The 26,431-nt window shown below is 43.4% G+C and overlaps 1 protein-coding gene across 1 annotated transcript in view; it reads left to right on the top strand.

Annotated features, from left to right (window-relative positions):
- Positions 1 to 26,431, top strand: part of FKBP9 (FKBP prolyl isomerase 9) — a 41,012-nt gene that overhangs the window by 7,041 nt on the left and 7,540 nt on the right. Inside the window, exons 2-7 of the mRNA XM_080932091.1 lie at positions 11,528 to 11,673; positions 12,465 to 12,654; positions 13,240 to 13,385; positions 16,904 to 17,093; positions 18,940 to 19,085; positions 23,216 to 23,402. Coding sequence (XP_080788217.1) covers positions 11,528 to 11,673; positions 12,465 to 12,654; positions 13,240 to 13,385; positions 16,904 to 17,093; positions 18,940 to 19,085; positions 23,216 to 23,402 — 1,005 coding nt within the window. The remainder of the gene's footprint in view (positions 1 to 11,527; positions 11,674 to 12,464; positions 12,655 to 13,239; positions 13,386 to 16,903; positions 17,094 to 18,939; positions 19,086 to 23,215; positions 23,403 to 26,431) is intronic.

The following is a 26,431-nucleotide window of genomic DNA, read 5'->3' as shown; positions in this document are numbered from 1 at the left end:
TGTCAAGATGACACAAAACCAGCCAGTATGGTTTCCAAGCTTGGACTGTTTTACTTTGAGACAGGGATCTCCCAGTGTTGCCTATGTTTGCAAGTTCACGGATTCAAGAGATCTTCCTGCCTCAGCCACTGGAGCGTGTGGGGCTGCTGTATTCTTTATAGTATCCAAAAACATTGTTTTTAGCTTTTTTTTTGTTCATTATTTCTTTTTTTTCTCTTTTTTTAAATTAGATACTCTGTATTTACATTTGAGATGTTATCCCTTTACCCCCGTCCACTCCCATCCCTGTCTTTAGCTTTTAATGGTCCAGAAAGAATCTTAATTCTAGATTAAAGAATTTAAAGCAAACAAACTTTTTTCTTCTAGTTGATGTGTATAATAACTATATATATAATATATAATATAACAATTTATATGTATATAGCAATTCCTAGTTGTCTATGTCCTCTGGGATGGCCATTTCTCTTTTGTCTCTGGATCTGAAATAAGAATGACTTCAGCAAAGAATGGTATAAACACATACTATTTAATTTTAGTTTAAACATTTTTTCTTTTTAATTTTATGCATATTTGAATGTGCCTGAGAGTTAGTGCATCGTGTGTGTTCAGGAACTTGTAGAGGTCAGCAGAGGGCATTGGGTACCCCGGAACTAGAGTTACAAGGTATCATGTGGATAGTGGGAACCAAAACCAAGGCCTCTGCTCTGCTAGAGTAGCAAATGTTCTTAACCACCAAGCCTTCTTCTCCCCAGCTCCATGAACTTATTTTAAAAAATTAATACAGTATGTAATGTAGGCTGGAGGTGTAGCCCAATGATAGAGATGTGAAGCATTCGGGCTAAAGAAATGGCTCAGTGGTTAAGGGCACTGCTGCTCTTCCAGAGGACCCAGGTTTTATTTCCAGAGCCCACATGCTGCCTTACAGTGCTCTGTAATTCCATGGAATCTGATGTCCCTTCTGGCATTCACGGACACCAGGCACACATGTGGCACACGGATATACATGCAGGCAGAACACTCATACATATTGTACTGGCTGGTTTTGTGTCAACTTGACACAAGCTGGAGGTATCACAGAGATAGGAGCTTCCCTTGAGGAAATGCCTCCATGAGATCCAGCTGTAAGGCATTTTCTTGATTAGTGATCAAGTGGGGAGTGCTCAGTCCATTGTGGGTGGTGCCATCTCTGGGCTGGTAGACCTGGGTTCTATAAAAAAGCAAGCTGAGCAAGCCAGGGGAAGCAAGCCAGTAAGTAGCAATCCTCCGTGGCCTCTGCATCAGCTCCTGCTTCCTGACCTGCTTGAGTTCCAGTCCTGACTTCCTCTGGTGATGAACAGCAATGTGGAAGTGTAAGCTGAATAAACCCTTTCCTCCCTAATTTGCTTCTTGGTCATGATGTTTATGCAGGAATAGAAACCCTGACTAAGACACATATTAAAAACATTTAAAAAGAATATGAAGCCATGGATTTAATTCCAAGTATAATGAATAAATAATAATGATATATATGTATATATCGATATCTATCAATGTCTATCTATCTGTTTATCTATTGATTTATCTATATATCTTGGTTAGGTAATCTTATAACTTAAAATTCTATCTGCCCATCTTCTAAGATCCGAGAAGGGACACTTGGACAGTGGACTGCAGCCTTTCCAGGTTCTAGGAGGCCAGCCTGATGCTTATAGACTCTTGGATCTGTGACTTTTCAGTGAGATCCACTCTGTTCTTCGATTTGCTTTCAATTTCCCCTCGTTTTATTACCCTCCATGGGCAGTTCTGTACAACTTTACTGTCCCTTCAATCCTTTAGTAGGGGAGGCATGTGTGACTTCATGGCTTCTCCTTATTACTTGTTCTTTGTTTACTTATTTATAAAGATATATTTGTTTCCTTTTAGATTACATGTATGCAGTTTGGGTCTGGGCTTGCACTTGTAGGTACACAAGGAGGCCAGGTGTCGGATTCCCTGGAACTGAAATCACAGATGACTGTGAGCCACTGAAGTGGGTTCTTTGCAACAGCAGTATGAGCTCTTAACCACCAAGCCATCTCTCTGTCCCTCGTTTATTCATTTTTAGTATATTTTTTTAGAGGTATGGTCTTGCTCTGTAGCCCAGGATGGCTTGGCTTCAGTCTTCTCACTTCAGTTTTTCCTCTGCTTGGGTTCAGGCATGCTCCAGCCCACCAGGTTTGCCATTTGTTCCAGCAAATGTTCTTTGTTGCTAGAACCTTGCCTCCTAGTCAGAGGTGCAGCCTGTTACTGACACTGTAAGAACAGAGATACCAAGAGCTTATTTATGTTAATATGTTGGAAGGTAATGAACACTTCTGTGTAGACAATTTCCTGAGTTGAATATGATGGGTTTTACTTATCTTCAGCAATAGTGTCATGGCTGGATCTACATTTTTGTTGTTGTTTGTTTGTTTTCTTTTTTCAGTCAAGGTCTCAAATTTGCTGACTTTGACTTCTGATACTTGTGTCTCCACTTCCTGAATATTGGGATCACAGGTATGAACAATCGAGTGATTCTTATGATGTTGGGAATGGAGTCCAGGGCTTCCTTTATCTAGGCAAGCAGTCCACTGTTGAGTTACATCCCCAGCTCTAGGTAGACCACCCAGCCCTCACTTTCTTAAGTGCTAACTTCATTTTGCAGCATAATAAAGGCACTCCCTTCTTAGCTCTGCTGCTACAGTGTCCCCTGTGATGTTCTGCATCCACACACATCTGTGCACATAGCCCCTGGGCTATTCTGCATCCACACACATCTGTGCACATAGCCCCTGTGCTGTTCTTCATCCACACACATCTGTGTACATAGCCCCTGGGCTATTCTGCTTCTGCACATATCTGTGCACATAGGCCCTGTGCTGTTCTGCATCCACACACATCTGTGCACATAGCCCCTGGGTTATTCTGCTTCTGCATACATCTGTGCACATAGCCCCTGTGCTGTTCTGCATCCACACACATCTGTGCACATAGCCCCTTTGCTATTGTTCTTTCAAAAACAAAACTTACCATTGTAACCATTTAAGCATTTATGTAATAGTAGTGTGAATTCCGTGCATGCTGGTATGCGGTGTATCACTATGGTTTCTTGTTTCTTAAAAACTCTTACCCTAGGTGGACTGACGGTTCCTCCACATTTTCCCTTGTACCCCAGTTTCTTGATAATCACACTTTTGTTCCTGTGAGTTTAAATTGTTTTTTATGTTTTATCTGAGACATGGTCTTGCAATATAGCTCAGGCAGCACTGGAGTTCAGACTTGGCGTCTTCCTGCCTGAGCCAGTCAGGTACGGGGATTATAAAGTCATTTGCCCCCACGTCTATCTCTTGTACTTTGTGGAACCATACACAATGTTTATCTTTCTTGGCTAGTTCATTTCACTTAAAGAAGTATCCTCAGGATACATAGCATGTTATTATTATTTTACTTCATTTCCTTCATTTTGTGTATTTTTCTCATTTGTCACGTGATGGACATTTAGTTTGCTTCTGATTTTTTGGCTGTTAGGGATCATGCTATAGTGAGCATGTTTATGAAGATATCTGTACCAACCTCTGTAATTTTTTGGGATAAATCTTGGGGCTTTGTGTACTTTTGAGTTAAAGTTTTTTAATAAAGTTCTCTTTCCTAGAGTAGTTGGATTGTTTTCCATTCCAAGGTGCACAATGGTTTCCTCTCTCCATATGTTTATTTACAGTGTTTATTTTCTGTGTTTTTTTAGTAGCCTCTCTGCTTGACCTGAGGTAGTAGTGCTACTATTGTTTTTAAAGATACATTGAGTTTATTCTGTTTAAAATAACTATGTATCTCTGTGTGTATCTGTGTGTGAACAAGTATGTGCAGATGCTTATGGAGGTCAAAAGAGGGTGTTGGATCCTCTGGGACAGGAGTTATAGGCAGTTGTGAGCTGCGCAGTGTGGGTGTTTGGAACTAAACCTAAGCTGGCCTCTAGTTCCTTGATCTCCCTGCTTCACCACCCCATTGCTAGGATATTGGGTGTGAACTACCATGCCTGGTACCATGGTTTTTTTCTAGGGGTTTTGTAGCTTTGGATCTTAAGTTTATTTACGTCTTTAATATGATCTGCATTTAATGGCAAAGTTCCAACTCTGTTCCTTTGTATTTAGATAACTGCAGTTTCTGACATAACTTTTTGGAGGTTAGAATCTCACCGCCTTGTGATCTTATCCACGATCCCTTGATCATGTATGGAAGAGTTTACTGCACACACTCTGTTCAGTTTCAGTAGTCTCTATAGTTTAAGTCTGGGGCACACTGTCCTCATTACTGTAGTCTTTCTTCTACAGTTAAAGGTCAGGGACGAGAGGCTCCCTGCCCTTTGTTCTCCAGATTATTGTGGCTGTTTGAATCGATGACATTTCCAGATAAAATTTAGGATCTTTCTCTCCTGCAAGATGCCAGCGGGAATGTGGTAGGAATTGCCTTGGCTCTGTAGGTCGCTTGGGTGCAGCAAGTGTTCGAATGAGATTAAGTCTTCAAATCTATGAACACAGGAAGGGTGTCTTTATCTTTTGTCCTTTTTAATGAATTTTTGCTTAAAATTCTTTTTTAAAATTATGTGTGTATATGTGCTTGAGTGTCCAGAGCACACACGCATGTATGATGTCAGAGGATAACCTGTAAGAGTTGGCTCTCTCCTTCTACCCTATAGGTTCTGGGGATCAAACTCAGGTCCTCAGTCTTGGTTTTAACTGTTCTTACCAGGTAAGCCACCTTGCCAGACCACTTACACTTCTTTCAGCAATATCTCTCTTGTTTTCAATGTGTAATTCTTTTGGGGCATCATGTAACACTGCCATGGTCATTTATTCATTCAGAGAGAGCAAGTGAACGAGCAAGCTCTTCAGGGGTTTCTGCAGTTTCTTGTGTCAGCATAGGAACACTTACCTTTAATCTTCCTAGTGTGGATGCTTCTCCTTCTTTGTCTTGCTGAATTTGCCTTGACAGTTTTTCTAGGACTTTGCTGAGGAGAAGGAAAGAAGGCATCGTTAGTTTATTTAGGGAACAGGAGAAAGCATCAGGTTTTTCACCATTGAGTGTAATGTCAGCTGTGCACAGCTCCTTCATCAAGCCTTCCTGGAACTGCCTGGTTGGTGAGCCATCTGTTTCCTGTAGGACCCCAACTGGAACATCTATAAAAGGTGTGAATGGGCTGGACCATGGGGCAGGCTGCGTAAGTTCTATTCCAGCATTTGCAAAAGTGATTTTCATGACCAGTTCTGGGCCTGATGCTTCACACGAGTTTGTGCCAGTTGCCACGGTCAGCGTAAATCTACCTAGGACAGCTTCAGTTTTTCCAAATGGTCAGCCCTTTAGGCAGCGGACAGCACTGGCCTTGTGCTGTTAGAGCCGATGTGCCTGAGTGCGTTTAACATTTCTGCATCGTTGTTCACAGTGACAGGCTATCATCAAAGGAAGGAATTAACATTACGAGGCTGCTCTTCCAAGGAATTAACAACACTGGGAGGCTACGGAGCTTCCTGAGCCTGTGCCTGGAGCTGAGACTTAAGATAGTCATGGATTCTAACATTTTTGTTTTTTCCCACTTGGGTAATGTTTTGAGCTTGGGGGGGGGGAACTTCCAGGCAGCCTGAATGTCTAAGCATTACATAACACAATTGTGTAAGAATTATGAGGATTCAAGGATTAGAAGAATCCAAGCTCTTTGTGAAGAGCTCACTTTGCTACTGGGCCTAACATATAAGAAATGCTTGGTAAATAGTAGAAAGGGGTGTGGCAGGAGGGGAGTGATAGAAAGGGTAAATGGGAAAATGTGTGGACAGAGAAGGAAGGTGGGGGAGAGTGAAGAGGGAGAGATAAAAAACACCAAGGGGGTTTGAAAGAGCCATAGGGCAACATGTTACTATATGAGTTTCCTTAAAAGTATATAATATATATGTACGTGTGTGTGTGTGTGTGTGTGTGTGTATACTTTCTTCAAGAGTCATGCATTCACTGAACACGAATCCCAGTGCCAGAATGGGAAACCTCCAAGTTGTAGGTCAAAGGAAGACACGGTACTCCTAAAACAATATGGGCGACTGCCATTTTTCTTGGTTTCCTTCCAGAATTTGAAGGTAGGACTTGATTGGGGAAGACACTGCCTACATCAGGACACAGTGGAGGAGAGCAGGAATTGACCTAGCAGGAAGGTGCTGTGCTATCTGCCAAGGGAGGAAGGAGCCAGTAGTGCCAACTGTTGTAAAGCTTGCAATCAACAATAATGACCAGCCTGACAAGATATCTCTAGTGGTGCAGTACTGACACTTTTATCTTACGGGTGACCAACAGCTGTCGAGTTGGCCTTCAGGCCTGCTCAACAGGAGGGAATCTTGCCTGGTAATGTGAAGCTAGCCAATTTACTCAGGGCTGGAGAAATCATAGACATGAGAGTAGAACCTATTACCTGCATTTTCCTAAACCAATATAATTTCTAAGTGTATTCTAAACAATTACCTTTATACTCACAGACAACTGTAGCTCTCACACCTTATCAAAAACACTCCCCACCCAGCAGATGGAGATTATTATATAGATCCACAACTAGCCACAGTGCAGAGTCTAATGTCTTTTAGGGAAGACACGCCTGTGAGGTATCAGCAGTGTGGTTGTCAGATCAAATGGAGCATGACGACAATACCAGCTGACATGCCAGTGTGGGTGGGGGGGTAAATGTCACATGCTTTCACCCCTAGATGAAGGAGCTAAACACCGTCAATGCCTGTTAAGAGATTCAGTTTCTTCCATGGGTGAGCTCCCACATAGGCTGTCCAATCCTAAGTGGTCAGCCCTGGAAACATGTTTACATAAGATATGCTAAATGTATAAACATAAACACACACACACACACACACACACACACACACACACACACACACTTGTACAGAAGTATTAGGGTGAGGCACAGTCATCTAGGGACAGACAGAAAATTGAACCACTGGGAAAGGTAGAAGACTGAACCCCAAGAAGCAGATGCCAAGAAGATGACAGTTAGGAGGCAGAGGGTCCCAGCGGTGAAGAACTTGGCTTGATCCCAGAAGATAAAAGTGGTAGGCGGTTACTTCTCAGTGCTGCATTTGCAGAGACAGAATCGTGAGCTACAGAAAGAACAAGAGAACCAACAGCTTTCATCAAGGTGGTCTAAAGGGGCCCTAGAGGTGAGAGGCCACTCAGGAACTCTGAGTTGCCCTTTTTATAGACTCCCTAGCCCTCTCCCTTCTCACCCCCTCTCCTTCTCCCTGCTGGTCTGGCTGGGTTCCTCACCTGAGTAGGTTTCCTTCTCTGGCCTCCAAACTCCTTGGAGCAAGAAGCAGCCCTCATTAAAGTGTCTCATGCCATTTCCATATCAGCCTTAGTTCCTCTGGCTCTCCCTCAATATGTCTAACACCCAGCAGTGATGATTAAATAAGGGAGTGTGGATCTGGGAGATGGGGGCATGGGAGGGGCTTCAGGGGGGAGGGAAGGGGTAGGAGAGATGTAGATACAGTGCTTCTGTAATGAAGTCCTCAAAATAGAGTGGGACCAGACAGCTGCTCTTCAGGATGACCTAGGTTTGATTCTCAGTGATTTACAACTGCCCTTAACTCCAGTTCCAGGTGAACTGAGGCAGGCGCCAGGCATGAGTGTGGTGTATAGACATACATGCAGGAAAAGCACTCACACATGTCAAATAAGTTGAAAAAAGTAAATAAAGTAAAAGCCTAGAGACACTTTCAATTGAATTTGCAATTTCTGTATGCTTACTGTCATTGTAAGAGGAATGACTTGTGATCTGTTAGCTGTGCCTATAATAGTCCTCTATTGCCTTTGAATACTTAATTTCAGTTTAATGGACTTTTTAATAGGAATCTATGTAAACTTCTTAGAAAATGAATTGGTAGTATTAAAACATGTCGGGATCCAGCCTTGACACAGGTTTGGAGTTTTCAACTGGAAGCAGGAATGTCTGGAAGGCGCCTAATACATAAACACAGAGTACTTTTCAGGTCCAAACTGACAGGCAATTTTCAAGGCTTAAAGTTACTCTTTCTCCCTCTCCCCTTCCGCTCCCCTCTCCTTCTCCCCTCTTCCCTCTCTCTCCCTCTTCCCTCTCTCCCTCTCCCTCACACTCTCCATACACACCTCACATTTTCTCTTCACTCACTCTTCACATGCTCTTCTCATGCTCCCTCCCTCCCTCTTTCTCTTACACACACACACACACACACACACACACACACACACACACATGCTCACACATGCTCTCACATGCTCTCTCTCTCTCTCTTACACACACACACACACACACACACACACACACACACTTTCACGTGCTCTCTAGCCTTTGTCTTGCCCCAGTCTTTTACTGATACTCCAAAAGCAGGTAGACAAAAAGACATTGCATGGTCATTGCCAAATTAAATTCAAGAGAATAACCACATCCCACAGAGAATTAAAATTATTTAAACTTTAACTTTTAACTTCTTATACTTCAGAGCTCAGAGCTCCAAGGTCAGCTACATGTATTTTTATTTATTTATTTTTATTTTTTATTTTTTTGCAAAGCTCTAATGATAAATGACAGGTCTGACAGGTCAAATCTGCCAGGCAGTGGCCAGAAAAAAATCAAGTTAACCCTTAACTCATAGTTTCTCTAGCTTTCTGCTTCTGTACATTGTACATAACAATTCCTAAGAATCCCCAGTATTTTCACTTAGTTTTACTAGTATATAATTTTATGCATTCTATACTTTCTTATCCAGGAACCACTCTCAAATGTGCAAAAATTATTTCATAACTTCAACAACTTTTTCCTTTCTTGGGGTTGGCTCTAATTAATTTTCAAATAATTCCTTCAAATGTTTTTTTGCAAGTCAAGCACTAATCTGGAACTACCATTATGCAATGGTTATATTGTTTCCAACCTGAGAACACACAGTGCACCTGTGCCATTAGGACTGTGCTGTGCTGTGCCCCTGTGCCTGAACTTTGAATTGTTTAAGAATCATTGCATTAAAGAAAATGTAGTTTCACAGAATTCACCAGAGCAGAAGAAGAAAGAAGCAGGAAAGTCAGATATAATAGAATCATTATCTATACCAGGCCAACTGAAAATCAGTCATGCACAAATGAAATCTATACAGACATTGTCCAGGGCTAAAGTTAGGAGAAATTTTTTTTTTTTTTTTTTTTTTTTTTTTTTTTTTTTTTTTTGTTTACAAAGAGCTGCCTCCTGCCTCCGGCTACTGAGATGTCTTCATCCTGGCCACTGCAAGCAATTCCTTATTCCAGATGGCGGGTCCTCTGGAGGGATGTGTCTCCTGCTTCTTGGGGTCCCAGATCCCATCTTTTTTTTTTTTTTTTTTTTTTTTTAACAAGGAGCTGCCACGAGTTTCTGAGATGTCTCCATCCCGACCTACTGCTGGCAGTCCCTGTCATGGTATGCTGTTCTCAGCAAAAACAGGATGTGTGTACACTTAGAAAACTGTATTGAGCTTGGGAACTATATTCACATTCTTCAGGTGAGGAATGCATATCTAAAGGTGCTTCCTGTCTGGGTACTGTTGCTGACCCACAAATGCTGGTCCTTTGGAATCTTGAAAGCTTTGCTTATAGTTTCATTATCACAATCTCAAGGATGGCTCTGAAGATGGTTCTGTGATATGGCCATGCTCAAGGAAAAACCAGGAGGTTCAAGGGTTATGTGTACATGCTTCTTTGTGCTCTAGTGTGGCATAGGCTGGGAATTCTGTTCTGTTCACTGACCTTGAATTAAAATGGGGTAGGTCTAGGAGGAGCTGGGGCAGGGGGCAGGTCTGAGGAAGCTGGCTCCATTGCTTGGCCAAATTGTTCCTTAGGGGGAAAATGAGGAAAAGGCAGATATTTCAAAACAAAGGGTTTCACAAAGTTATAAATGCTAGTGGTTATTAACTCTTTCTCCCTCTTTCCCACCCTTTCTCCCTCTCTCAGGTTTTTAAAAATGGATTCTTCCATAGTAGATGTGGATGTGTAAATGGAAAATGGTATTATTTGACACTGTAGTTGTGTTACCTGTAGTATTTGTGTGTCTGTGTCTGCCAGATCATGTGTGTGTGTGTGCTCGAGGCATGCATGCTTGCTACAGCACACATAAAGAGGTCACAGGATGTCCTGTGGTAGTTGGTTCTCTCTGTCCACCATAGGAACCCCGGGGACCCAGGTTGTCAGGCTTGGCAGCAGGGGCCATGCTGAGCCATCCCAATGGCCTACCCCTCACTCACTGAGAGCAGCTTTCAATGTAGATGGGAATCCATAAGATGGCCACAGAAAAATCTGTTGTACATCTGACTAAAAAGATGCCAGAGGCCATCCCCTTCAGTCGTTTCCATTTTGTCCTCTTGCAAGCCCAAGTCTGAAGCACGGTTACCCAGGCTCCCTTTGAACGTGTGATCCTATCTCCTCAACTTCCTTTGTAGCTGATGCAAAGTCACTTGGGCTAACAGGCCTAGCTGTGAGGTCATTTTTCCACACTCAGTGTTTGCAACTATGGGCTTCTCTGCAAGTTTATAAAGTAGTTATCAACAGAGTCCTTGTCTCTGTTTATATATCTCTCAAAGCACTTAACCAATGCATCTCCTGGAAGATAAAACTTTGTTGCTGGATTTAATGTTGAAGAACAAGGTTGTAAGTCCAGCCATAGTTTGTTATTTATGGCCTGACATGTCAGCATTTAGTCGTGTGTGCCCCCATCTATTGCATGTGCCTCAGTGTGCTTAGGAAATCAAGACGATTTCTGGACTTTCTGTGTCCACTGTGGGTTCAGGGGGATCAGACTCAGAGCTCAAGGGGACCGGACTCAGGGTATCAGGCTTGTGTGGCAAGCATTTGAAAAAAAAAAACAAAAAAAAACTTTTTATTGGTTCTTTGTTAATTTTGCATCATTCACCCCAATTTTACTCACCACCCCTATATACTCTCTCCATCCCTTGGAACCTTATCCCCAACAGAGGGAAAAAAAAAAAAAAAACCTCGCGGTGGAAGCTGTGATGTATCAGTGTGTCCCACAGTCTACCCTTTTGTCAGTACTTCTTTGCTTGCAAATGCTCTTTGCAGTGACTCATTGGTCTGGTATGAGGCCTCTGGCTTCTGCTACTCCATCTGCTACTGGATATGGATATCCTGTAGTCACCCTGTGTCATGGAGATCCTATAGTTTTGGATCTGTAGGACCCACCCCTTTATGTTCTCCAGCAGTTCATCCATTGGGGGGAGATGTTGGGGAGAGCTAATTCAAAGCCCTGGATCTGGGCCTGAGCTGATCAGCCCAGTGGCAAGCAATTTAAAGTGGATTTGTTGGCACTATTCACATGAACATAAAACCTTCAACCCTGCAAATACTGTCCTGTGATGACAAACCCTGGGTCAGTAACTCCTTGCCAGGCCTGTTTTCTTTGCTGCTGTGACCTCCATGAAACTGTTTTTGCTATGGCAATAACTGTGGGTCTGCTTCTCTCTTCCTTCTCGATCGTCAGCTATGACAGAGACTCTACCTTCAATGTGTTTGTGGGAAAAGGCCAGCTGATCGCGGGAATGGACCAAGCTCTTGTTGGGATGTGTGTAAACGAGAGGCGTTTTGTGACGATTCCCCCAAACCTTGCCTACGGAAGTGAAGGAGTTTGTAAGTCTATTCCGTTACTTATAGACACATTTGCAGGCCCACCAGCCAGCCTGGCTGGAGAGTTTGGGATCTTTAACAGGAGAAAAAGAAAGGCCCAACAGTCATAGCTCTCATTTCCAGTATAAGTTTATCTCTTAGAGAGGAAGAAAGTGCCGATACAGGAGAATCCAAGGAACTCTTGAGAAGAGTATTCCTCTCTCTAATCTTATTTGGAGGAAGAATCAGCGCTTTGGAATCGTACATCTGTGATGGGTCTGAATTCTTTTTGCTTCTGTTCTCTTGGCAGCAGTCAATGGACTTATTTGTGGGATGTCAGCAAATGTTTACTTACCCCACTTTGGTCACTAATAGTAGACCAAAGATTCCCCCCAAATCCAGCCCTGTGAGCTAGGGAGTTCATTGGAGTAACTTACAGGAGCTTGGCTGAGGGGTTACTTCCGGGCAGCAGCTGGGTCACTTCCGGTCAGCAGCTGGGTGACTGAAAAGCTCCACTGCAGTACTACTTACTGGTCATGCCAGATAAAAGCTGCGTCTCCGGAGCTCCCCGTACAACTTGGAGGCAGATCCTTAGGGCACAGTTCCTCTCCTTAGCCTCTGTTTACACTTTTACAACTTTGGGGAGAAACCTAGTAAATCACCCCCACCCCTCAACTTCTCAAGTCGGCTGTACCCACTTCCTCCCTCCTGGCGGGGGAGGGGGGGGGTTCAACAAGGAGACAGCTGCTTCCTAGGGAATCTCGGAGTCGCCAGAAGATGGCAGTCTTTCAGTGTGAATGCACTTTAATTTCCAGCTGGTGTGATCCCTCCAAACTCAGTTCTTCATTTTGATGTACTCTTGGTCGATATTTGGAATTCTGAAGACCAGGTTCAGATTCAGACGTATTTCAAGCCCCCCAGTTGCCCTCGGACTATCCAAGTATCTGACTTTGTGAGGTACCACTACAACGGAACATTCTTGGATGGGACACTGTTTGATTCCAGGTAAGTGCCACCGTTGGTGGCAGTTGTGTGAAATGCCCTTGGTTCCTCCTGTCATGTCTTCTTTATGTGCTTATTAGGAAACCAGAAAATGAATTCTACCAAACTATGCTTAGTACCAAATCCCTCCCCATATAATTTTGATTAGCGTTTGATACCCGGCAGTGCCAGGGTCAAACTATAACACCCTAGAAGAAATTAAAAATTGCATATAAATGATTAAATGATTAAGCCATAGTTGGAGATCTCCATTTACATGAAGGGACATGTTTCCAAGGAAGCTCATGGTGTTTGAGTCATTTATATGGAAGGGGAGAACCATAGAGAGGCCTGGGGCTAGGATAAAAACTAGGAAACCTGAGATTTTGTGCAGTGGCAGAGTGCTCAGTGAGGAGGAGAGCTCCTGACTACTGCTGTCCATAGAAGTGTCTTATCTCTTCATCATGAAGGGAACAGAAATGGGCTAGATGCCTGTTCCTAGGGATGACTGTGGGCTTTGGGTTTATCTGGGATTTGGGAAACAACAGTCCCAAGGGATGAGTTAGGAATGGCATGGAGCTTGCTTCCTTCCTCTCTGATGTTTTTCAGCCATAATCGCATGAAAACCTATGACACGTACGTGGGGATTGGATGGCTGATTCCTGGGATGGACAAAGGGCTGCTGGGCATGTGTGTCGGGGAGAAGCGTGTTATCACCATCCCCCCTTTTCTGGCCTATGGCGAGGAGGGAGATGGTAAGTCCTTCTCTTCGTCCGAGCTTCGTTCATCTTTATGTTTATTTTCATGGATGAGTATTGTGTGTGCCTGCTTCTCTCTATATGTTCCGCATGAGTGCCAGGAGAGGGGTTCACAGCTCCTCGAGCTGGAGAGTCCAGTGTTGAGAGCTACTGTATGTGGGTGCTGGGAACTCATCCTGAGTCTTCTGCCAGAGCAGCCAGTGCTCTTAACTCCTGGGCCATCTCTGAGCCACCTCTAGCCTCATTGTCCTTACTTTTGTCTGGACAATGAGTGACAATGAGTGATCAGTTCTTCCGTGTCCACTGAAATATACCCTGTCTAGGCCAACGCTACAACCATGGTAGCCACTAGGTACCACATGCGGTTATTTCCATTGAAGCAAAAATGAATTAATCTTAAAATTCAGTTCTGGTCACAGCCTCATATCTCTGGTACGTGAGAGCCTCACATTGCTAAGGGCCTTGCGTTACTCCACAAAGACCTTTTGTTTCCATCATTGCAGAGAGGTCTGTCGGACAATGCTAGTCAGGACGATCTAGAACTTACGATTGCTCATGGATATCAGTGTTCATGGTAAGCACTGTGTCCCTCCCTGCCTTGCCTGCTGCAGCCCCGGGCACTGACTTCTCTCACTTCCTTATCTGTAAGCAAGACTTGATCTAGACAGTTTAAGAAGCTGTAAACATCGAAGTCAAGGTTTAGTCACTGATGTCTAAATTGATATATTTCCCCAGCGTTTCCCTTTTGTTTGCTTTATGAGTTTGTGTGTGTTCTACTTGGACATACTCAAAGTACACCATTGGCTGTGACTGTTGTGGAGTTGGTAGCGCTCCTTCCTGGCTTTCACGAAGCCCCAGGTTTGGTCCCCAGCACATGGGGATGCACACTCCTAATTTCAGTATCTGGGAGGTGAGAGCAGGAAGATCAGGAGTTCAAGGTCATCTTTAACTACACAGTAAGTTGGAGCCCAGCCGGGACACATGAGACCCCGTCTAGAACGCAAAATAAAATAATTACTGTCCTATGAAGAGCAGTGGAGAACTGACTGATAAATAAGGTTTATTAGTTATTCATATCAAATTTCACACATTCAACCTGGCGCGTCAAGTCATTCTAGGACTGGGTACATCCTCTTCTACTGAGATCACACAAGGCAGACCAGGTAGGAGAGGAGGATCCAGCCAGGCAATAGAATCAGGGTAAGCCCCCACTCCAGTTCCTGGGGTCCTGCATGCAGATCAAGCTGCACATTTGCTATATACATGCAGGGGCTTGGGGGGCAGCTGGGTCCAGCCCTTGTATAATTTTTGGTTGGTGGTTCAGTCTTAGTCCCAGTTGGTTGACTCTGTTGGTCTTCCTGTGGACTCCCTGTCCTTTTTGGGTCCCTCAATTCTTTTTCTAGCCATAAATTATTCCTGTTGATTGTCTCATTCTTGGCCAAGAGGAGTGCATTCATTTCAGCTCCTAAGTCTTGTGGCCAAAGCTGGCATTGAACTGCTGATCCTCCTGACTCAGCTTCCCAAGTGCCGGCAAAATATTTTGGATATCATCTAAGTAATAAAATAAGATCCCCAGCCTACTACAAAGAATCATTTATTTCTTTAAAGTAGATGATTAGTGTGCACGTGTTTAAAATAGCAGTCTTAAAATACTGTGTATTTCTGTACTGTTTCACTGTTCTCAGCTATCGAAGGATATATTTTAGATATTTGAATTATGTGGTATATAAATTATATCTCAGGAAAGCTGCAGAAATATTCAGCGAGTATATGTTAACGCTAAGGAAATTTGAACGTAATGATTGATTTTGAGACTTTGTTTGGGACTGGGGCAGTAGTGGGTCACTCACTTTGGAGCTCCAGGATTGAATCTGATCGTTAACAATTAAAGAGAAATAAAGGGAAGAAACTTCCTTTCTAAAAACATTTTTTATATAACTTATGTTCATATGTTTTTTTTTTCTTCCCCAGCTCCTCCCAACTCCTCTCCATCTTCCTACTCATTCAACTTCATGTTCCTTCTCTCTCAAAAAAGAAAAATCAAAACAAACTAAAAAAAAAAAAAAAAAGAAGGAAAACCAATAAGACAAAAAAAATGCCAAACCCAAACAAGCAGTGAACAAAAAACACGCAGTGCATTTCGTCTGGGCCAGCTACCCCTGGGCGTGGGATGGGCCCCTGAGTGTTGTTGATATTATCACTAACAGTACATTCCCTTTCTTAGCAGAGACAATTGCACATAGCTTCTTGATTAGGGGTGGGACTTGGTACTCACTCGCCCTAGTCAGCGCTAGGATTTTGTCTCGTTTGGACTGTGCAGGTCTTGTGTATATTGTCAGTCTATGAGTTCATTTGTCTTTCAGTCCTGATGTGTCTAGAAGATGCTAAAGAAACTCACTTTTATCCTCCTCATCCCGAAGCACTAAATATGTGAATCTTCCCATGTCTAAAGGGAATGTTTCAATTTCAGGGGGAGCGCTGCTATACAACATACATAAATAATAGTCGCCGGGCAGTGGTGGTGCACACCTTTAATCACAGTGCTCTGGAGGCAGAGACAGGCGAATCTCTGAGGCTAGCCTAGTCTACAGAATAAGTTACAGGACAGCCAAGGCTACATAGAGAAACCCTGTCTCAAATAACCAGAAAAAAATGTCATTCTGGATTATTTACAGAGTAATGAAAGAAGTAGAAGTGTGTTCAGTACAGGTAAAATTTTTATTTTTATTAACTTATTTAATTGTTTTAGTGCTGGCTGGGCATGTAGCTGAGGGGGACCTTGGATTCTCATCACCTTTCACCTCCCTAGTGCTAGGATTACACATGTGTACCACCGTGTCTGGTTTTACATATGTAACTTATTTTCAATATTTTTGCTCTGAGATCGTTTGAATCCAAAGATGTAGAACTCACAAATACAGAGGGTAGGCTGTATCCAGTATGCGCCATCTTAGAAACATCCAAAAGAAGCAGCACCATGCAGAAATGAGATAGAAAAGATGTAAAAACTATTTATGGATTATGTGTATTATTTTTTATTTGTTATCTAATTTCTGTTTATTAATAGCTCATTTTGGATAAAGAACTTTTACATTGAAAAGTGGCTCTCGGTTTTAAAGAACGTGACTGTATAATATCTTCCAGAGTGAGGTCACAAGTTTAGAGTTTGCCCATTTGAATGTTTACAATGCATTTGTGCCAGACAGCACCCAGAGGAGGTATGGACTTGGATTCCACACAGATTCTCATTGGGGCCTGAGCATTTGAAGTGTGGTCCTGGCGTGTGATGTGGCTCCGGCAGGTTGATCCTCCTGAGCCAGTCTGGCATCCTATGATGCCCGTGGTTAGACACCAGGGTGAGACCCTGCAGTTACCCAACATGGAGAACAGAGCGTTTGTTTCCTTGGTTTGAACACATAAGGAATGAGGAACGTCAACACAGATGGCATGTGTGGTTGTTAAAGCACTTCCTAAATTTTGTGTCTGGAATGAATTGTTCCTCCATCTCACTCCAGGAAAAGACATCCCTGGGCAGGCGTCCCTGGTCTTTGATGTTGCGTTGTTGGACCTCCATAACCCCAAGGATACCATTTCCGTTGAGAACAAGGTCGTCCCTGAGAACTGTGAGCGGAGAAGTCAGAGTGGGGACTTCCTCAGGTATCATTACAATGGCACACTTCTGGACGGCACTCTCTTTGACTCCAGGTAAGGAAGCTACTCCCACTCACGAGAACATCTGGCTAAGTGATGTCTAGCCAACTGTGGTTGGCCATGGTCAAAGTATACCATCAGTCCTGATTCGTTTTAGTCACAGGTCTCTTGAGTTTGTTCCAAGTTTCAGACTCTGAGTTTGTTCCAAGGTGGTTACTAGGGTCTCCTGGTTTAGATGGTTTAGGAAACAGGAGGGACTTACATTCCTGGACACCCACTGTTCTCTTTCCCACTCTGAAGCCCACTGTAGACTCTAGGATTCAGAGTGGACAAAGCGCCTGTCTCTGTTGCCCTAGCTTCCTGTTGCTGGATAGCACTGGAGCTCTTCAGATATCAGCTTCAGTTTATTCCTTGTTTCAACACCTTCTCTATGATGGTTAAGCTGTTGAAAATGCTGTGTAAAAGTTGAGGGCAACTAGTTGGATGCATTCAGCTCCCCTGTGACTGGATGGATGCTCCAGAGGCGAATTACTCGGCCTCTTTGTCAGCAATTACACAGCTGCCTTCAGTGCACAGTGCGTGTGGCAAGCTAAGGCCTGTCTGGTTTATTCAGGTGGCATGTTAGTTTGGAAATCACTTCTTTAGCTTCCTATAAACAGGTAGTGATAGAGCTTCCATGTCTCTGAGGTAATAGACTTCTCATTTGTTTAACCATCCAAAGCAGCAAAGAGGGAATTTTTTTTTATGCTACTTTTTAAATTGGAATAACACATTCTTCTTCTTCTTAAGATCTCTTCTACATTTTTAATTAATTTTCCTTACGAGAAACACTGGTCCCATGGATCAAAGTAAAACTAAGTAGAAAATTAAGATATTCAATATACCTGTCTGCCTTACTTGATTTATTCGTTAGAGTTAGCTGCTTATTTTAATGAATGAATGAATGAATTAAGATTCATTTATTTTATGTATATGAGTGTTTTGTCTGCATTTATATATGTGCGCCTCATGTACTTGATGCTCACAGAGGTCAGACTATACTGGATCTCTTGGAACTAGAGTCATGTTTGGTTGTGAGTCACCCTGTGGGTGCTGAGAACTGAACTTGGGTCCTCTGCGAGAGCAACAAGTATTCTTTAACTCCTGAGTCATCTCTCTAGCCTCAGGTGAACCATTTTTAAGTTTCTCTCTTACTCCTCCTTTTCCTCCCCTATTTTTCTCCCCTTTTCCCTTTCCTTTCCTCCTTCTCCTCATTCTCTTCCATACTTCCTCCCTTTAAAAGTTTATAGTTAGGGATTGAACCCCAGGATCTCACATTGAGCTACAACTTAAGCCTTTAAATTTTTTTTTTTTTTTTTTTTTTTTTTTTTGAGATCAGATATTCCTGTGTAGCTCAGACTGGTTTTGAACCCCTGAACTCAAAGTGGTCCTCCTGCCCCAGTCTCCCAAACAATTATTGTCAGAGGGAAGGCTCACTATGAAAGTGCACAATGAACCAAACACAATCGTTTAAACATTAGTTATCTTAGGAAGTAGGAAATGTGGATAGTACTTTGTACACTCGAGCTGTGGGTGTGAGCGGGAAGGGAGAAGTCAGTATTGGGGTGGTGAGGAGCTGTGAGGAAGGAAATGCAAACACGGGAATACCTGGGGCAGACGGAACTGGGAAGGAGGTGAGGCAACTCCCATCAGCTCCACTGTATGGCTGCTTCTCACACCCACACTCCTTTTGCAATGTAACCATACAGATAGCACAATGTGCTGCTCCTGGTCACATGTTCCCCATTCCAGGGGCTGTGTCCTCAGATTCTGTGGTTTAGCTGTTCTGGGGTGTGGAGTAATTCCCCCAGCTGCTGTGTGTGCCCCTTACCAATGACCTCATCTTTTCCTTCTTCCTTAGCTATTCACGGAACCACACCTTTGACACGTACATTGGGCAGGGCTATGTGATTCCTGGGATGGATGAAGGCCTCCTCGGTGTCTGCGTGGGAGAGAGGCGAAGGATTGTGGTCCCTCCTCACCTGGGCTACGGAGAAGAAGGAAGAGGTGTGTGTCACTCACCCTCCTTACTAACTGGCCGCTTCCACATTGCTCATGTCGAAACTTCTAGAGACAAAACAAGGAAACTGAATCCAGCCAAAGACTCAGCCCCACTGACGGTTTTCATGTCTAGAGCTGTTTGTTTGCAGCAATTTCCCATCCCCACGTTCTTTACATCTTTCAGACAGATGTAAAATCTGCAACACCAATGAAGGAGTTACAGAGCGAATTTTACTTTGTTTCATCAAATGCTAACACTGATATATATTATATATTTTTATTTTAATGTATGAATATTTTACCTGCACATATGCAAGGGTACTATGTGTGTGCAGTGTCTGAGGTGAGGACACCGGAACTCTTGGAACTGGTGTCACAGACAGCTGTGAGCTGCTGTTGTGGGTGCTGGGAACCGAATGTTGGTTCCTCTGGAGGAGCAGCCAGTGCTCTTAACTGATGAGCAACATCAGTACATTTAAGGAGTTTTGTAGTAATCACCTTAATTCTCTGAACACTTTTGCCACCTTAAGAGTGACAAACTATCATTAAAAGGTTGTAGAAATAGCTAAGTGTGGTAACATAGGTCTACAGTCCTGACACTGTGGAGGTGGAGGCAGGAGAGTCAGGAATTCAAGGTCATTGGCTACGTAAGGAATTTGAGGTGAACCTGAGCTAAATGGGACCTTGTTTCAAAATCAAACTAAACAAATCAAAACAAACAAACAAAAAACAGACAAAACAGATGCAAATGTATATTAGCTTTAGGAGTGAAAAAAAAACTAGAAAGATAGATAATATCTCTAAATCCCCCCAAATCACACCACAAAAAGTTAATGCTGATGAGATAGGCATATTACATCAAAAAATGTGCATGAAAATGTGAATATTTCCTCATTAAAAGGGTATTTCCTGGTGTGATTAAAGACCTTGAAGCAGTAATAGCATTCTGGATTATTCAGATGTCCCTGAGACGATTTGAGGGTCTTTGAGGGGAGTCAGGATGTCAACTCGGGGAGAAGGCAATGAGCTTCATTTAGACTGAGGAAGGGGCCATAGCCGTGCTGCAGATTGCCTTTGGTCAGGGGGAAAAGGGACCTCTGTCTCCTGAAGCCTCCAAAAGGAGCACACCCTGCCAGTGTCTTTAAATTAGATTGCTGGCTTCCAGAACTATTTCTGTTTGCTTGTCCTCTTCCCAACTTGTCCTGTTTCCTCTCATCTCTCCTGTATCTTCCCCCTCCCTTCCCTCCTCTCCCCCTCTTCTTTCTTCCCTTCTCCTCTCTCCCTTACCCCCACCCCTGCCCCCGTATTACTGTGCTGCACACAGAACTGAGGGCCCCGTGTATTCTAGGCAAGTGCTTCTCTGCCGGGCCTTCATCCCCAGTCTAGTTTTTTTGTGGTTTCAAGCCCCCAATTTTGTAATAAATTTTTCTACCAGTGGTAGATATTTCTGTACTTTTGGATATGTGAGTAGGGGTTGTGTGTAAGTTAAAAGAAATGTATGTACTAAGTCTGTGGTACATACCTGTATCTATGTCTCTAGGGAGGTGAAGGCAGGGGACTTGAAAGTTAAAGTCTAGCCTGGGCTACATGGGTAGGCCCTTTCTCAAAGACAGGAAAAAATCAAGAAATACCTACCTCTCTAATTCTGAAAAAGAGGTCACCTTGTCATATTGTGTTGGACTTCTTCTCTTCACCCGGTTTGTTGTGAACAGTTTTACATGTCACACATATACTTTGCTTGTTTGCCTAGCTTTTCATAGCCAAGCCCATCATCAATGGATATATTTTAATAGCTACATAGTATTTAATACTTCAAACTTTTTTTCATTATTCTTTTTTCTCTTGAATTCTTGCTTGCTGGCTTGCTTAGATTTCCTCAGGAAGAGTTGGTAACAGTTGTTGTCACAGTTTTATATTCTTTTTGCAGCTGGACTTTCTGACTGACCTCATTGGCTGAATATGCTCCCTTTGTTAACCCTTTTCTGATTTCTATTCACATATAATGTGGATCTTGGGAATTTTTTTCCCCCAGAGGTTTCCTCACAGAGGATCCAAGACATATCAAGCTGACTAGAAACTAGAGGGTACAACTGAGAAGCTTTTTGATTTTTCCCTCTCTGATTTAAACTTCTGATTCTCTGGATCATAAAAGACCATGGTTTAAGGACTGTGAGCTGGAGCCAGGTGTGGTGGTAATGCAGGCTGTAATCTTAGTACTCTGGAGGCAGAGCTCGAGGCAGGGGTAGGAGGCTTTGGAGTTCAAGGCCGTCTTCCTTGTCTTCGTTACATTCTATTGCCTTGACAAGACACTATGACCAAGGCAACTTGTAGGAGAGTTTATTTGGGGCTTACAGTTTCCGAGGATTGTTATCTATGACTGCAGTGCAGAGGCATGATGCCACAGGCAGCTCAGAGCTCAGATCTGTAAGTAGGAGGCACAGAGGGCTAACAAGGAATGGCGGGGAACTTGGAAACCTCAAGGCCTGCCCCCTGTGGCATACCTCCTCCAACAAGGCCACACCTCTTAACCCATCCCACACAGTTTGATCCACTGGGGACCAAGTATTTAAACCATTAAACTTAACTAAATAGTGACTTTGATGCCAACCTGGGCTACATGAGACTATGTCCCAAAAAAGAGAGAGAAACCAATGTAGAAGGAGAGAGGAAAAAAAGAAGAAGAGGAAGGAAAAAAGAAAACATAGATGAGGGATTTACTCAGTGGTAAAATGCTTACAGAGCATAAATGAGGCCCTGGCTTCAATCTTTAGTAATGAAATAAATGAATGAATGGATGGATGGATGGATGGATGGATGAACATTTTAGTGAATAAATGAATGAATAAATAAATGCATAAATACGTAAGATAGGCCTTGCTTTGTGTCCTCTGCCAGGTTTTAGTTCTGGTCAACCATACACAGAGAGTGGACAGTTTCTGAGAATTCATACTACATTATGACTTGAAGAAAAATCCTTCCTGTCTTAAAAAAAGAATACAGTGGAGAAAACCATTTGTTTAAAGTATTCTTTTCCTTTTGGCTGTCTATCCAAGCATGAGACTGAGCTTGGCCACAGAATTCAGTGGTGCTTTGGGAAATATCTAAAGAGGCTGCTCCATCCTGAATCTCACGTTGCAGTAGGGGAGGGCGCCTGGAAGTGTAAGACCCAGGTGCTCTGGATCAGCAGGCAGTGACTTTGGGGAGGGTTACGTAGCACTTCGTGGTTCACTTCATGGTTACCCCTGAAGTACTGGCCCATCAAAGATGCATTGAGTAATCTCATTCTGCTCAGGTGCTGGGAACCTATTGGAGAACAGGATGAACAATAATCACCCACGCAGAGCCTGCATCCTCACGGATGTCCACACTAACATGTTTGTCTCAGAGTTAACCAAGCACCTGGGAGACTGACCCACATTAACTTCCTAGAAGCTTACAAGCAAGCCTGGCGTTAATATGGCACTTACTGAGTGGGTGTGAATCTGTTTCTCAGCTCACCAGGATGTTTGTGTCAAAGAGGTTGACTTAGTCATCAGCAGAGTGCTTGGTTCACTGGTGGCAGATCCTGGGAATGTGCTGGTAAGGAAGCTATTCTGTTTTCTCCAGTAGCAGGCCCTGTTTCCGGTCGCACCATTAAGGGGCCATTTTCTTTACATCAATCAAGTTTAGTATCTGCCTACTTGTGCATCTATGTCTGAGAAAGGTTAAGCTAATCACATGCCATTAACACAGTCTTTCCTTCTCTTGTTTTTTGAGACAGTGTGTCACTGTGTGTCCCTAACTGGACTGAAGTCACTCTGTAGACCAGGCTGACCTAGAAGTTACAGAGATCCACCTGCCTCTGCCTCCTGAGTTCTGGCTTCAAAAATTAAAACTAAAATGTCTGACCCTCATTCTGAGACTTTAACAGTGATCTTAGTCTTGTTTACATTCAGGTAAAAATGCAGAGACCTGGCCTGCTGCCCCTCAACCTCCTGTAAGCTATAAGTAATTCTTGTGTGTACTAACATTCAGGATCCTCTGAGCTTGAGAAGGACCTGGGTCCCTGTATTCCTTACCAGGACGCTGGTCCTCGGGAGAGGACTGTGCTGTGCTGTGCTGGGCTTGTTCATTGATTCCCTGGGTCTTGCTTTTAGGGAGCATTCCTGGCTCGGCTGTGCTGGTGTTTGACATCCACGTGATTGACTTCCACAACCCTTCGGATTCCATCAGCATCACTTCGAACTACAAGCCTCCAGACTGCACGGTGCTGAGTAAGAAGGGGGATTACCTCAAGTACCACTACAATGCCTCACTTCTGGACGGGACTCTGCTGGACTCCACGTAAGGGTAGCTGGGAACCAGATGTGGAGGGGACCTTTGGTAGTACTTCCCACTGTCTCTCTTCATCCGATGCTGGGTGGGAGTTGTTTGGTCCAACCCTCCTTTTTGTATGGCTCAAGCCTTCTCAGTGCTCAGTGCATTATTGTAGAGTTTCCTGCCTCAGATCTTCCCTGTTCTAGACTGTTCCTTACCTGACAAAACTCTCTTTCTCAGTCAGATCTATATTTAATCACTAAACCCTTGGAGTCAGATGCAGGGACACACACTCATGATCCCAGTGCTTAGGAAGCTGCAAAGGGAGACAGAAAGTTAGAGGCAAATGTGAATGCAGAGTGAGCACCGTAAGTAAGAGCCTGTGTCGGAGTCTGCTACACAAGACTTTCTTTGTCCCAGACTGTTTCAGCACTGCGTCCCACCTTGCACAGTGGCGCAGGCTGTAGTCTGCTGGGCCTCTCTGCTTTTGCCCCCACTTCTGAGTCCTTCCTGTTTTAAAAAAGTCCCTGAATTTCTGGGAGGAACACTTCTCCTGCTTCTTCAGTCTCCCAACACTTTCTATATTTTTAATCTCCCAACCTTATGTTATTTTTTGTGTCTGTTACAATTTGAATACTTTAGGGACACCTGATTTCTTATTTGTCATTTTTCTTTTGTTTGCCCAGGGTATCTGTAGCACTAAAGGATCATTGTTTATAAATATTAGTTGATAGAAATAAACCTGAAAGTCATAAAATAATGTAAAGACAAGTTTGTCCCCCGTGACTCCGAATCTCAAGTATGTCTGGAAATGGAATCAGTCTTCTCTGGGAAGGAATAATTTCCAGACTTTATATTTTTGTATAAGAACATCCACTTTTATGCTGAGCCTGATTTAGATCTCTGAGTCCAGAGTTGGGGAGCTGTTTGTTAGGTGTGTGGAGGTGCCTCCCTTCTAGCTGTCACTTAACCTTCTAACTCTGAGAGTCTGTCTTTAGAATATGAGGTCCTGCAAGCTGTGGCACATTCAGTGTTATTTCATCAAATCTAAAACTCTTTTTATTAGAAATAGTATTTTTTTGTTTTTGCTTTTAAGATTATTTTATCTATGTGAGTAGACTGTTGTTTTCAGACACACCAGAAGAGGGCATCAGATCCCATTACAGATGGTTGTGAGCCACCATGTGGTTGCTGGGAATTGAACACTGGACCTCTGGAAGAGCAGTTGGTCCTCTTAACCACTGAGCCATCTCTCCAGCCCCAGAAATACTATTTTATGCAGCTCTGAAAACACAGAAGTGTTGTCAATCAGTCATAATCACAGAGATGTTAAAATGTGGAGGGAAAAATAGCACATTCTAGAGTTGACAAATATTTCCTTAACCTCAGTGGCCCTCATACACAGAGCTCTGGAGCAATCCCAGCCACTGGCTTTGAAAGTATTCAGAGGCAGTGGGAAGAAGCAGAGAGATCACACATGTGAAAATGGCCCAGCAGTCAGTGCTCCTGTCTCTGCTTTGCTGCTCAGACCGCAAAAGGGGAAGTGGGGCCGGGAGACAAAGAAATTCCTTCTTGTCTGTGTAGGATATTCATCTGAGGGGTAGAGATCAGACTTCCTTGATGGAATCACCGTATTCTTATAGAGCAGGGGCCACAGGATGCAGGGAACCTTCTTTTTAAGAATAAAAATATAAGATAAAAGTGCCTCTAGAGTCATTTGTGTTACCTGTAAATCTACAGGCAAGAGCAGTGGCCACACATCCTTGCTGGTCTTCGTGTGTAAGATTCTAAATAAAGGGATTAGGGGATGGATGGCAGGCTATTGTGTTCCTGGTTGCCACCTCAAACCCTACATGGGTACAGTCAACACAACCAATTCACTGGTGTGGATGCTTGTTATAATGGCAAGGGTTAGCTGCTTCTCTTAGTTGGGGTTTCTGTTGTGATGTCTGTGATGAGACACCATGACCAAAGCAAGTTGGGGAGGAAAGGGTTTATTTGGCTTACACTTCCACATCACAGTTCATCATCAAAGGACGTCAGGATGGGAACTCAAACAGGGCAGGAACCTGGAGGCAGAAGATGATGTGAAGGTCATTTGAGAATGACCCTGCCGTTGTTCAGGCAGGGAAGTGAACCAGGAAGAGAAGACAATGAAAACTTGGTTCAGATTGACTTCATCAGCCCGAATCAGGGAGTCTAATATCAGGTGGTTTATTCACAACAAATTTGAACACAATATAATTTGGAGAAAAGTTTCTTGGTGTCATATGATCCCTGATGCACAAGGAAGTGTAATCACATCGAAACTTGATTCAGAAACTTGTCATTTCTTCCAAGATGGGTTTTAGAGGTATGCTCCCTGGACTAGCATAAGGGCCTGGGGAAGTCTGTAGTCTGCTCTTGGACATACAGATAATGTAGAGGTCATTTGGGCTGTTCGCCACCTCTGGTTATGGTTGTGGCAGCTTTGGGGAGCCTCTGGCTGTAAAGGCCATTTAGATAATTAGCCACCTCTGGTTTTGGTTGTAGGAGTTTGATATGGCCTGGCCCAGCAAATAACACAGCTCACCAGACTATTAATCACTTCCAGGTCCCAGCTTTCTAGAAAAACAGGTTATATCCTTCCTTTTGAAAGAATAGTCTGGATGCTTAATGTTCCTGGTTTTTCTGGAGATCTGTGGGTGCAAGGATGTTCATGGTTCCAACAGCCATGGTGAAGGGATGCTGCTTACTTTCTTGGTCCCCCATAGCTTGCTCAGTCTGCTTTCTTACAGAATCTAGGACCACCTGTCCAAGATGGTATGACCCTCAACGGGCTAGGCTTATCCCTAAATAGGAAAATGCCTTACAGGCTTGTCTGCAGCTGGATCGTATTGAGACACTTTCTAAATTGAGGCTCCCTTTTCTCCAGTGACTGTAGCTTGTGTCAGGTTGACATAAAACTTGCCAGCACAAGACTGCTTCGAGATGTGGACATTTCCGAGTGCCACTGGATAAAGAGCCAGGAAGCAGGAAACCCGGGGTCAGGGTTAGGAGAGCATAAGGCATGCGGA

The sequence above is a fragment of the Micromys minutus genome (genome assembly GCF_963924665.1).
Source record: "Micromys minutus genome assembly, chromosome: 18".
Taxonomy (NCBI): Eukaryota; Metazoa; Chordata; class Mammalia; order Rodentia; family Muridae; genus Micromys; species Micromys minutus.
The sequence above is the reverse complement of the archived record's forward strand: the minus strand, read 5'-3'. Positions and strand labels throughout refer to the sequence as shown.